The following is a 12,398-nucleotide window of genomic DNA, read 5'->3' as shown; positions in this document are numbered from 1 at the left end:
TTCTTTGCCCTTGAGAAAAGGTTCTTGACGAGGCAGAATGACAGCCCTAGCAGGCAGGTAGAGCCTTTAGGGGCCTCCTCACTTTGCCTTGAGGCTCCACATCAGGCACATGCCAGTGGTAGAACTCTAGAGCGAAGTAGCTTCCCCACAACCATAACATATAGCCAGACAGAGGGAAGGTGGGGAGGCACAGGCCTCAGGGGTACCTGGATCCAGGGTGGCACCTTTACCCTCCTGACTCCTACTCCAAAACCAGGTGATGTGGCTCCAAAGGGCGCTAGTGCACTGCCTTGGAGCTTGTGACAGAGGAGGAAGTGCTGCTTGCTCTAAGTTTCTCTAAGAAAATCCTGGGGCAGTGATCTGATTGGCTCTGATTGGGTCATGTGCCTACCACATGGCCAATCACTGTGGCATGGAGTCAGGAACTGTCTACAAAGATGCTGGACAGACACACACAGTAGCATGTCTGGCCCCATGTCAGCATGTAGTCAGCCAGTGGAAGTCCCCTCATACTGGCAGTGCTGTGTGTGGTAGGGCTGTGGCACCCTGTCTCAGCACCTGAGAAGAGGCCTCTCAGGAGGGCACTGGTGTAGGAGACACAGATGTCTGAGGAAGGTAGGGCTCGCCCTGGGGGCAAGAACTGGTGTCACTGTTGCTATATGACCAATCTATCAGAATGACTTGAAATAGGTACTCGAAGCCCCTTGTTGCTTGGCTGAGGTTTTCTTGTCTAGCCTGGGTCCTCTGTCCATGTCCTGGAAGTTCTTAGACCTGACTGTCAGTGTCGGGGTGCCTTGCATTTCAGGAGCTTGAAGCTTTTTAGCTTTAGCCTGTGCACTTGCCTCACAGACAGGCTTTTCCAAATTATAATTTTATTGTGAGACACATAAAACAATACAGAAAAATACAAAGAATAATGTGGACTTTTATTATATGTTTATGATTTATTATATTTATATTGTTTATGTATTATTAACATGTTATAGAATATTTCCATAAAATACTTGAATATAAATGAATTACTTATAAATATTAACTAATATATTTATACATTTTTATTTATGAACATTTAAGCATACCTCTTACCTGTCACCCAGACAGGACAGTTGTTCCCTTATTTGTCTTATTTTCTTTTTTTTTTTTTTGAGACGGAGCCTCAAACTATCCCCCTGGGTACAGTGCCATGGCATCACGCTCACAGCAACCTCCAACTCCTGGGCTCAAGCGAGTCTCCTGCCTCAGCCTTCCAAGTAGCTGGGACCACAGGCGCCCGCCACAATGCCCAGCCATTTTTTGGTTGCAGCCATCATTGTTGTTTGGCAGGCCCGGGCTGCGAACCCGCCACCTTAGGTGTATGTGGCTGGCGCCTTAGCCTCTTGAGCCACAGGCGCCGAGCCTTATTTTCTAATTAAAATCTGTAAAATGCTCCAGATAAAGTTGATGTTCCCTTATTCTTCCTCCCTGTCTTTTGATTTTGGAAAATCCTCATCATGAATTTAGGGTTTATCTAACATTTCACTTTTGTTTTTATTTCCAGCGATTTATGTTTTGAATACATGTTTCAAAATTCAAAAGGTTCAAAAGGAAAGAGCTCCCTTCTCACTCTATGCATTTCAATGCTTCCACATAAATGGGGCCGGGAACAGCAGGTGGGCAGTCTTTGGCACATCTCAAGCAGTCGGTGAAGCGGAAGTGTTGTGACTTGTGCTGCAGCCTCCAGCTGTGTTTTCTTCATAGCAATTTGATCTTTAGTGGCCAGACCCTGTGGTCCACCACTGTTAACATTAGGTTTAGTTCAGGGTGCCAGAAACCCCAAGCAATAGTGGCTTAAACAAGGTACACACTTACTTCTCTCTTACTTGGATGAAGTCTTAAGGCAGCCCAAAGCTGGTAGGGTTGTTCCACAATCATCAGGACCTGTCTTGTTACTCTGCCATCCTAACACATGGATGATTTTATTTCATGGTGCAAAATGGCTGCTTGAATTCCAGCTATCATATCCTTATTCTAGCCATCAGGAGGAGAAAGAGGGGAAGAGCCTGCTGCTTCTCTTTCAGGATCACTTCCCAATACAAGTGGGAAGCCTGTTGTACCCTGTTAGCCAGAGGATGGTGGTTGAAGCCACATCTTATTGTAAGGGGGCCTGGGAGGGAAGCGTAATCCTGATCCTGCCTGGATGTGTTCCCACTGATAGACGGAGATTCTACTACTAAGGAGGGAGAGGGGAAGAGCTATCAAGGGACAAATAGCAGGACTTGCATTGATGTCTGAATGTCAACTTCTTTGAAGTGGAAACATCACTTCCTTTGTGGGATGCCAGCTGCAAACAGGCAGACTTCAAGCCACTCCCCACGCAGCACCTCTCAACATACTCCAGACACACAAGGCCAGGCATGCTTTAAACTGCTTCCTAAAGAATCACGTGCGAGTTATACAGGCAGCCCTTTGTTAGATGGATACCCAGTGCCTCTAGAAGCCTTTATTGCCAGAACCAAGGGCCCCTTCAAGCTCTTCCTGTGCGCAAGGCTTTGTCACACCATGGCCGCACCCTGGGGGCGGGGGGAGCCGGGAAAGCACTCGGCTCCATATTGCCTGGAGCTCTTGGGGTTGGAATCCAGGCCATCGTGGCTTTTGGAGCAGGGTGGGCACCACTGGGAACAAAGAAGCATTGCTGAGCTGGCGCCACGGACTCCCAGCCGACTCCCTGGAGTCTTGGAGAGGCTTGCTTGAATGCTTGGCTTTTTGTTTGAGAAAGAAAAGTGTTTTCCAAAGTCCCCAGACTTCCTTGCACATAGAAATCACAGGGTTTGGAGGGGCCACAGAGGAGGGCAGAAGGATGGGGGCAGTGAGGACACCCCATCACAGGGGACAACCAGAAGGTGGGGTGTGGGTGACTCCGAGGCCACAGGTGAAGGGGAAGATGCCAGGCCTCAGTGCTGCATGCCCATGGCCTTTGGCAGGGGTGGGCACTGGGACAGATGGGCCATGGAGCCTCTGCTTGCAGCCTCTGGGGATGGGTGTTTGCAGCAGAGAAGACAGGCAGAGTGGCAAGTTCAGAGAGTGGGCCTCCCACCCTGGGGTGCAAGGGGCACCTGCTGACTACGGGCTGGGGGCTGAGCTCAGTCCCCAGGAGGAGGCCCTGTGCCTCATCTGGGCCAAGAAAGAGACCCCAAGTTCCGGCCACCCTGGATGGATACTCTGGCAGTGGGGCTGGTGAGGACAGAGGCTGGTGGTCCTGGCCAAGGCTGATGGCCTTCTAGATGAGGTAGCAGGAGGCCACATTTGAGTGCCCTGATGACACCCAGAGAGAAGGGTAAGTGGAGGAGGATGGGGTCCCTTAACAGATTCTTTCAAACCGGAGGGATAGTTGACTCAAATGGATGAGTTTTAAAAAATGTAAGTCCGCTTCAGAGGGGATGTAGTAATTTCTTGAGAAGAAGCATGTTCTGGGCATGTCTGGGCAGTGCTGTTTGTAAACTTGGACTCTCCTTTGGGCCTGCTCTGGGAACTAGGTCCCCTGAAGCCTGGGGTGAAGGTTGAGAAGCCTCAGGCTGGGTGGGCTAAACTTGGAACAGTCTTGTGGGGGCCAAGTTGGAGGTGGCAGGCATCTGGGCCAGGTGGAGAGTAGGCAGATGGGGGACCCTTCCAACTGTGCTCCAGGCAAAGAGATAGCACTGGCTGGTGGAGGTGGAAGGAAAACCGTCATGGCCCTTGGTGGATAGTCCCTAGGTGTGCCCACTGGGCTGGGCTGTATGGTTTTGCTGGGCAGTGGCTGAGGCAGAGCCAGGACTCTGCTTTGAGCAGGCCCTCCTAGGGGCTGGGCTGGAGATGGCCTCTAGGGACAGGGGTGGGGCTGGGATGAAAGCTCTGCCTGGGTCCTTCTTTCTCCTTCCCATTTTACAGGGAAGGAAATAGGCACAAGAGCCAATGGCAGCCAATAGTCTAGGGGAATTCCAAAGCCCAAACCAAGAGCAGAGCTGCCCCTGGAGACGTTTGGGGGCATCATGGGGACCAGGCTTCCCCTGGTAGGGTCCCTTTGTACCTCTGAGCTGAGGCCCTCCCGGGAGGAGGAGTCCCCTTGTCATGGATGCATCATGTGCCCCTGGAAGCCTCCTAGCTTTGAAGGTCCCCAAGACCAGGTGCACACTCCTGGGGGCACTTGGGGGAGCCCATTCTTGCTAGGTTGGGCTAAGTTGGATGGCTCCTGTCGGTGCCAGTGGGAAGGGGACCAGAGACCCTAAGCCAGACACGTGAGACCACACCCAGGGAGAGTGTGTGGGGGCGTCTCCACCAGAGCAGGTTGTGAGGAGACGCCCTAGCTCCACGCCTCTGTGGGGAAGACTGGCGAAGTAGTAGGGAGCAGGCCCCGCAGACCCACCTGAGCATGGAGGAGCAGCTGGTCATAGCTGGAGCACCAAGAGTGAAGAGGGGATGTCAGTGGTGGGAGAGACACAAGGCAGGGAGGTGGTGGTGTAGGGACTACAAAGCCAGGTATGGGCTCCCCAGGGGACTGGAGGGGCAAGGGACCAGGCAGGAGGGGGGCGTAGCCCTCAGAGGGATGGGCTGGCTGGGGTGGACCAAAGCTGGTCTTTGGCTCAGATAGACTTTAGAGTGGCCTTCAACTGTAAACAAGAGGAGGGTGAAAACCCATTTGGGGGGATGATGCATTTTCATGACTGATTACACTTCTGATCATGACACTGGCCCTGCGGAGCCAAATAGAGCTACCAAAAAATGGAGGACATGTCCATTGTGGCTTCCCTGAGGGAAGAGCCAGGCTTAACTCCCAAACGAAGGGTCAGGGAAAGGCCAAAGCCAAGAGAATGGGTGAGCCTCTGCACAATGCAGTTCCTCTGAGACCCTGGTCTTTGCCCCTCCCTGCAGACTCAGAGTCACAGGGGATTCTCTAGGTGGAGTGGGGGGTTTTTCAGGCAGCTACACCCCACTTCGCGCCTGCTCATGCCAGGATCCTTCCAGAAACACTTGACACCAGGAAGTGCTGGCTGGCCTTTGCCCCAGGACAGTCATAGGAACTATCAGGCAGGTGACCTTCCCTTTGCTGGGGTTCTGCAGGGGCCAGGCAGGGGCCAGGCAGGCTCCTCCTCTCAAGGCAGTTGGGGGAGGACACAAGGTCCACTGGGTTGTGCCACCTCGCCTGCGGCTGTTTGTGCCTGAGATGTTTAAGTAAATCTGATCACTGGGAAACAGAATTGGCAGACCTTGTTAGACATATAATGAGCCTATATTAGCCCAAAATGTCAATGCTAAGAAAGATGGAAAGAGGGGGTGGATGGGATAAGTGAGATCCTCCTTGGTTGAAGGTGACAGGAGATGCCTAACAAAGTGCCCTGGGGTCCTGCGCCTACAGAAACAGCCTGAAGACACTGCTGGGAGGACTTGGAGGTACGGGTGCAACAGTATAGTAGATAGTTTTTGTACTGAGGTTACACTTGGGGGCCGTGATAATGGAGTGGAGTTTGTAGCAGGATATTATTCTTAGAACATAATAAGCTGGAGATTGAGGAGGGCAGTACTCTCATGACTGCCATTTATTGTCAAGTGTTTTGGAAAAGCACAGTGTTCGTGTGTTTCAGTGTGTGTGTCAACAGGCAGTGTGAGCACAGGACACAAGATGACAACTCATTACCTCCAGCTGAATCTAGGCTAAGAGCCCATGGGTGTCCATCATCTATTTTGCACCTTTTTTGTTATTTGAAATCATTCAAAATTTCAAGAGGTGAGGGGAAAATAGGTCACCGAGGATATCGCCAAATGGCACCAGCTTTCCTCTCAGCTGGATGCCACCTTCCCAAGCATTGTAATTAATGATTAATAAATGGTTACTGTTCATGGTGATGACCAAGTCCCACCTTTGGCTTTCACATCACAGTCCTTAATCTGACTCTCTCACTGGGCCATCTGCACCTCAGGGCAGAACAGTGACAGAAACATCCCTGAGCTCAGGACTCAGGTCTGGGCCCCCTCAGGGTGGGGGCAGCCCGGCCGGGGAACTACCACACCTCCACAGACCACAGCACACAGAGGCTCCTTTTCAGGGTTTATTTCATCTGCTAACATTCATTCTTGACCTAGACAAAAACAATTAGATAATTATGACTTGCTTTTCCATCATCAACTTTTTTGTATGAATAACCCAAAAATTTTCTTCTCATCACTTTTTTTTTTTTTTTTAAAGAAGAAGCTATAAATAAATAAAGCTTTAAACGCTCCTGGGTTCAAGTTAAACAGTTCCAGTTCCCGAAAAGTTCACATAATTGTTGCGTAGACGATTCTGCTGTCCCTGCTCCCCCTCTAAGAAGGGATGTCTGCAGGTCTGAGGGTTCTGGTGACCGAGATGTAAGCTCACTGCATGTCTGCTTCTGTCCCCTCAGCCCAGGGAAGTGCCCCTGCAAAGGCAGAGTCCTCGGAGTCTAGGAGATGCTGCAGGCACAAGAAGCCTTTCCCCAAAGCAGGTGGCCTGAGTGGGAAATGCCAGGCTGGACACTTGGCAGGCTGAGGGCACTGCCAGCCACTGCCATCTCCAGGCACCTCAGCCTAGCACTGGCCTGAAACGAGACTGCTTTCTAAATGCAGCAAGAAGACCGAGAAGAGACCCGTGCTTGCGTTTGAGTTGGGGCAGGGCATAAGTTAAAACGTATTCCAATATGTACAAAACAGATTCAATGCTCAGCCTGGCACACACCGAAGACCGTGACAAGGAGGGCCATCTTGAGCCAGGCCACTGGCTAGGTGCCCACCTCCTGACAGGAGGCAAAGGCATCCTATGTGGTTTGGGCAAGACCCTAGGCTTTGCTGAACAAGCGTCACTCTCCTCCCAGGGGGAAGCCTCAAAGTAGACCCCCTACACTGACCCTAACCTCCCTTTCAAAGAGCCACACCACTAAATCACCTCAGCATTTGCCTCCCCAGTGTGGCACACCGGCCTGGGTGATGGCCCTGGGCAGGCCTGTCCTAGCCTGCTGACTGCCCTTGGACCCCAAGGTGAATTGGCCCTTATGCCATCCAAGCCAGGATTAAAGCCACTCCTGCCTGGGTAGCAGCCTCATCTGACCACACCTCAGCTCTTCCTGAAGGTACAGCCTCCATCCCCTGGCCAGGTGGCCTGTAGAGCCCACAGCCTGCCGTGATAGCTTGCAGCCTCTGGGCACACACCTGCTTTCCGGGGGGAGCTGGGGCACTAACACTTGGGTGAGAGCACAACGGAGGAGACTCCAGCCTGGCCTCCTGGGGCACATGAGGGATAGGAAACAGGGCAAGTGCTTACAACTGGTATGTGACATGGCTTCTGATAGGGCCACTGCGGCCTGCGGGGCTGCTAGGGACAGAGCTAGCCAGCCTTGGGGGGTGGGGTAGGGGTGGTAATGCAAGGAGAGCTGGGTGCAGAGGGCTAAATGCCTGAGTGCACCTAGTGCTGAGCTCCCAACCCTAGCTGAGAATCAGAGCCCGAGCCCCCTTTCCTTACCACTATGGCCCTGGGTACGGCTCACCGGCAGCAGCTGTGGTCCCATGTTCTGCAAACAGAAGCTGGCTTGTACTTTCAAACACTGGGCTGTGGGGGCAGTAGGATCTGAGCCCTTGAACAAACGTCCCAGTGACGGGGCTGGGGGCAGCCCGCTATGGTCTAGCATGCCAGAAAAGGGGAACGGGGCAGGCGGCACCCCTCCTTTTCTGAGACTAGTGTGCCTGGATGATCACCCCCCGAAGGCCAGCTGGAGGCCTGAGCTGCCACTCTGGCTATGGGTGGGGGTAGTGCACCGTACCCCTTCCCCATGTGTCTTCCCCTAGTCTGAGAACTGCAGGGCCCTAGAGGTCTGCTTTGGCCCCTGACCTGAAGCCTCAAGCTGGGCTGTGGGTTCTGATCATGGACCAGAGCGGGGAGTAAGCTTCCTGGGGACTGGGTTCATCTTTGCCTCAGACAGGGAGGGCCCTGAGCTGTGGCAGGTGCAGATGGGTAAACCAGGAGCTCCCCAATGCCTGGCCGTGACAGAGGGGCTGAGAGCAAGTACTGTGTGCATAGTTGGTGAGGGGCACGCTCCTGGCCTGGAAGCCTCTCTCCATGGTCTGTGCCTATTCTTCAAACCTTCTCCGTTGTGCCAGTGACACCGGGGCCAGAAAAACAGTGAGCCTCCTCCCAGAGGCTGGCTGTGCCTAGGGCCCACCTACTCTCTTTCCTCTGGTTACGCAGGCCGACTCCTTGGAACCCTGTCCTGGGAGAGACAGTTGAGAACCCCCAGCCCACCCATCCCGCATCAACCTCCCACGGAGCAGGTTTGGGGCACTCTCCCCTGCCGGTCCTGGGTGGGCTCTGTGTGTTGGTCTATCTGTCCCATTTCACCCCCCCACCCCAGAGGCCTCCGCGGGCAGCCGCCACTACCACTTCTCAATGATGTGGCTCATGTAGTCCTCGGTGGGCACGCGGCCTGGCTCCTCCGCGTCCTCCCGCGGCAGCGCCTCCTTGGCGCGATGCAGCAGGCGTTCCTCGCGGCTCCGGAGGCGCTGCTCCCTGCGCTCCAGCTGCCGCTTGTACTGGTAGCGCTGCTGGAAGAGGTCCTTGGCATAATCGTACAGCTGCATGTCCAGGTCGTTGAGCTCCTCAATGCGCCGGATGGTGTCCTCGTCCACCTCCACGCCGCCCGCCCGCGTGCTGTTGTACTGCATGAAGGGCCGGATGAACTTGAGGTTGAACGTCCGCTCGAACAGGTACTGCGTCTTGCGCTGGAACTCGGTCAGGCCGAAGAAGGCCATGCCACGCAGGTTCTTCTTGGCGCTTTCCAGCAGCAGTTGGGCCCGCTTGCCCTCGGGGATGAAGGACAAGTTGTAGCAGCCCACCAGGCTCAGGTCGGCCAGCATGCGCACCTGGCGGTTATTGGCCAGGTTGTAGGGGCAGTCCATGAACTCCTGCAGCGTGCAGCCCGACCAGTCCGTGCCCTCGTAGCAGGGCGGCAGCTCCTCAGGCGTCGGTGTGCGCCCGTCGCACATGTGCAGCGACGTCTTCCAGGTGGCGCCCCGCTGCACGTGCCGCCACTCGCTCAGGTAGCGGGACACAGGGTCTCGCAGCAGAGTTATGTAGTAGAACTTCCTGCAATGAGAAGAGAGGAGGGGTAAGGCGGGCTCCTGATCGCAGGAGCCTCAGCGTCACGTGCTATGGACCGCTCACTGCTATGTGTAGCTCTTAAAAAGGCCATTTCACAACCTGGGATCAGGGATGCAAAGGGACATGCCAACAGCACACGGCCACCAAAGGTACCACTACAGTTCCCTGTAGTGCTCAGCCCTGCCCCCTCTGCCTGCTGGCTCCACGGGAGGGACAAGCTGACTTCCGGCTTTTGATGTGGGGCCACTAAGCACCCCACACCCAGGGGAGTCCCACAACTGCGGCTGCCGTCACTGACTGTTCATTGCACAGGGACAGCACTGCTCAAGGGGCTGCTCACCAGACACAGAGTATGACCAGGGCCAGCAAGGGGCACCCCCATTCCCAGGCTGTGAGCCTCCTCCCCACCCCCATCCAGGTACTGCCAAGAACCCCAGGGGAAGCCACGATTCATCACCTGTATGGTCTCCAACCATACTTGGTTTTAAATCCCAGGATGACCTGTGTCCCTGCCAGGCTGGCTGTGATGACTGTCCTGGGGGCATCAGGACACCTTGGACAGGTGGATAAAACATAGTGGCGGCTTCCAGATGCACCTAGAATGGCCTGGTGTGTGTGGAGTCAGCTGCAAGGGGTCAGCAGCGGTATACTTGGAGGGCCCCCTCCTCCTGGCTCCTGCATGGCAGGGTGGGTGGGCTGTAGGCCCAGGGGAACCAGGGTTGGGGCAGGAGAACCCCCAGACCTTTCTCAGCTCTCCTAAGTGGAGAAGCTCCTGAGGAGCCTCCCCTATGCCTGGCACTCCCCAGACAGTGAAACTCAAGTGCACTCACGCCATTCACCGGCCCTCCAGGTGCTCCTAGCAGGTTATGGGGAGGGGGTACCCACCAGGGCTAAGCTGATGACGCCAGGGTCAGGCCATGGCTGATTCTAAGAGTGTGGACAAGCTATGGGCAACAGGGAGGCATGTCCACATGCTCCTGCCTCAGTCCAGCCAGCCCCCTCACGCACCTGCACCCACCACCTGCCTGCCTGGTACTACCCATCTGCATTGGCAGTGGCAGCTCCTGGGCACAGAGGAGGGTCCTGAGTGCCTGAGGGCAAGGCTGTCTCCCTCATGCCTGCACACAACAGGGTGTCATACATACTGGAGGACTAGTGGCAGAGGATCAGGCCCAGGAAGTGAGGGAAGGGGCATGGGTCCTCCACTACCACATCTCAGGCTCCCATGACCCTGACTGCTCAGGAGACCCTTGAGCTGCCACCCACCAGCTCAATGGCACAACAGATGCTACTTGCCCCACCCCCCCGTGGCACCCACAGCAGCCACTACCTATGACAGTCCTGGCCCTGGGGATGGGTGGGGTGAGGGCTCCCGAACAGTTTAAAGAACTGGCATGAGGGCATGGAGCCACACATGCCAAGTTGGCACTGAATGTACAGGGATGGGGAAGGGAGCTGGCAAATGGGGTCCAGGTGATCCTGCCGGCCTCCCCTAGGAGGATGCTCTGAAGGACCCCTGACACCTGCACCCAAGGCGGAGGGCTGGACACGCTTCACACCGACCCACACTCAGGGCCCCAGGGCAGCATGTGTGCCACAGGCTCCATTCTCCTCACCCCTGCAGTGCCTCTGGAGCCTCTGCCAGTGAGGGGCCACTACACCCTGCTGCCTCTAGGACTTGGCCAGGCCAGGTCCTTTTCCAGCCCCACCTGGTCAGTGCCAGCATGAGGGACCACCCCTCTCCAGACCTCAGACCTCTCCACCCTCGAGACTCAGCGCTAACAGATAAACAGCTGCTGTGCAGGAGGGCGGGGATGGGCCGTCTGGGCAGCCTGGGGAGTACGCCTGGCAGACCCCTGTGCGCGGGGGGCTGGCCTCAGTGGACGCAGATCACACTCCATCAAGGCAGTGATGAGGAGGGTGGGAGGGTGGCTTGGTTGTTATGTGTCCCAGCACACGCACAGATAACTGAGGGGAACAACGGTCCCTCTGTCTCCTGGGGTGTCGTCTTGGGGAGGAAAGGGCTCTATTTTTAGGGTACAACCACTGGAGGGGCTTAAAGAATCCATGAACAACTTATCCATAGGTTTCTGAACAAACTGGGGATCATGGAGCATGAACTTGAGACAGGCCACTCATTTTAAAAACTGCCTAAGCCTGATCCCCTCAGAGAATCGGAGGCACCCTCCTTCCTTCATGTCCCCTGGCCACTCTCCTGTGCTGAGGTTGCCTCTGCACAGGATGCCCCGTAGGCACCAACAGGAGGCAAGGGTGCCCGTGCCCATGGGGCACTCCCTGCCCATGGGGGACTGAGCCAGGCCACCTGTCAAAGTGCCTGGTCACAGCCCAGTAACCTCACCTGCCCTTTCTGCACCCCAGTTTCCTGGGCCTATGGCCCAAACAACCCTTCAGATCAGGGCCTCCTGCCCCAAGGATGGTTGCAGGGACCCAGGACAGCAGGTGTGCACAGAGAGACAGATGTGTCCCTGTCAGCAGCATTGGTCCAAGTGTGTCATATATTTTACAACAAAATGTTAAAATGAAAACTGCAAATGTCACACACAGGCAAGCAGACTCAGCACAATGTCTTCCCTCTGGGAGAGCCCAAGGAGCTGACCAAAGCCCCCCGAGTCCCTGGGGCCCACGCAACCCACACAGCTCTCTATGTATCCCATGGGGCCAGTGGTGTGCTCTTGTTCCTGGCTGTGTCTCTGGCTGCTGGCTCAGGCTGGACAGTAGATCTCTCCAGGGCTGCATGGTGCCCTCACAGGTGTGCCATCCCTTCTCTGCTCAGGACACTGCTGTGCCCTGGGCCCCCCAGTTCCCCAGACAAGGCCTGTGGGACAAAGGGTTAGGCAGATGTTGAAACCTATGTGAGGGACCAGCAGCCAAATGTGGGTGTTCCTGCCCCTTTCTGCAGGTGTGACACCTTAGCCACAGATAATGCCTGCCCCAGACCACAGCCCCATCCCACCTGCTTCTACCTAAATAGCACAGGAGCCCCTGCCTGGTGCACACAGCCATAGCCAGTGGTCTCTCAAGAGCTAGAGGTGTCTGCTTACACACTGGCATTCAGGCCCCTACTTCCACTGCCTGGTCCCCTTATCCCACTCTGCTGAACACGGCAGGCACGTCTGGTTGCAGGCTTGTGCTTGGCCATCCTCTGCCCAGATACCCCTAGCTCTGTCTCTCCCACATCTTGTGGCCTTGCTGCGTCCACTTGGCCACTACCCATGCCACCAGACTCATCAGCTGTTTATGCTCTGGTTTATCATCAGCAGAA

The 12,398-nt window shown here is 55.3% G+C and overlaps 1 protein-coding gene across 1 annotated transcript in view; it reads right to left on the bottom strand.

Moving 5' to 3' along the window:
* Positions 1 to 6,045: 6,045 nt before the first annotated feature.
* The window catches only part of HS6ST1 (heparan sulfate 6-O-sulfotransferase 1), a 45,864-nt gene continuing 39,511 nt past the window's right edge, over positions 6,046 to 12,398 (bottom strand). Inside the window, exon 2 of the mRNA XM_003800326.3 lies at positions 6,046 to 9,100. Coding sequence (XP_003800374.1) covers positions 8,392 to 9,100 — 709 coding nt within the window. The 3' untranslated portion in view covers positions 6,046 to 8,391. The remainder of the gene's footprint in view (positions 9,101 to 12,398) is intronic.

Source organism: Otolemur garnettii, unplaced genomic scaffold, assembly GCF_000181295.1.
Source record: "Otolemur garnettii isolate 467f Iridium unplaced genomic scaffold, OtoGar3 scaffold00173, whole genome shotgun sequence".
NCBI lineage: Eukaryota > Metazoa > Chordata > Mammalia > Primates > Galagidae > Otolemur > Otolemur garnettii.
This window is presented reverse-complemented; position numbering and strand designations above follow the sequence as displayed.